We start from the raw sequence: 651 nt of genomic DNA, 5'->3' as shown, positions 1-651 counted from the left end.
AGACCCCCCCGGCCCCGCCCCCTGCCCCGCCCCCTCCGGGGTGGAGGTGGCGCCGGGCCCGCCGGAGCGCGGCCGCTTTAAGAGCGGCCCCGTCCCCTTTACTCTATGTTTACATAACAGAGCGGGCCGTACCACCCGCGCCCAGCGGGGGGGGGGCAGAGGAGAAGGGGAAAGGGGCGGAGCGGGGCGGCGCAGAGCTCCCCGCCCAGCTCGTCCCCCCCCTCCCCCTTCCGCGGGTTAGTGAATGGGAGCGCTGCGGGCGGGGCCACGTGCGCACGGAGGGAGGCGGGGGCAGAGCGGCGTTTCGGCCCGCCCCCCTTCCCCCCCCCGCGGCGCGGGTTGGTACGTCCCGCTCGGCGCTCCGCCCCCCGCCGCCCGCCCCGCGGGTGTAGTGGCCGTTGTCGGGCGGCCGCCGGCTCAGTGCGGGGCGCAGCGCGGGCCGCGCTCGGGACTCGCGCTCGCGGCGGATGGGACTGTAGCGGCGGCGGGTGACTTCGCGGCGGCCCCATGTTTTCGCCCAGCCAGGAGGAGCACTGCGCCCCCAACAAGGAGCCCGTCAAGTACGGGGAGCTGGTGGTGCTGGGGTGAGCGCAGCGGGGGGCCCGCGCGGAGGGCGGCGGGGGCGCCGTCCTGAGAGAGCAGCGCCGGCGG

At 77.7% G+C, this 651-nt stretch overlaps 1 protein-coding gene across 2 annotated transcripts in view; it reads left to right on the top strand.

Moving 5' to 3' along the window:
• Positions 1–388: 388 nt before the first annotated feature.
• The window catches only part of PELI2 (pellino E3 ubiquitin protein ligase family member 2), a 78,874-nt gene continuing 78,611 nt past the window's right edge, over positions 389–651 (top strand). The window contains exon 1 of one of the 2 annotated variants that reach the window (XM_085315089.1): positions 389–560. In XM_085315089.1, coding sequence (XP_085171215.1) covers positions 508–560 — 53 coding nt within the window. In that variant the 5' untranslated portion in view covers positions 389–507. Of the gene's footprint in view, positions 585–651 lie in introns of both variants that reach the window. The other variant, XM_085315088.1, reaches the window with a different exon arrangement.

The sequence above is a fragment of the Rhea americana genome, unplaced genomic scaffold (assembly GCF_003343005.1).
Source record: "Rhea americana isolate MKP2758 unplaced genomic scaffold, rheAme1 scaffold_42, whole genome shotgun sequence".
Classification (NCBI taxonomy): Eukaryota; Metazoa; Chordata; class Aves; order Rheiformes; family Rheidae; genus Rhea; species Rhea americana.
The sequence above is the reverse complement of the archived record's forward strand: the minus strand, read 5'-3'. Positions and strand labels throughout refer to the sequence as shown.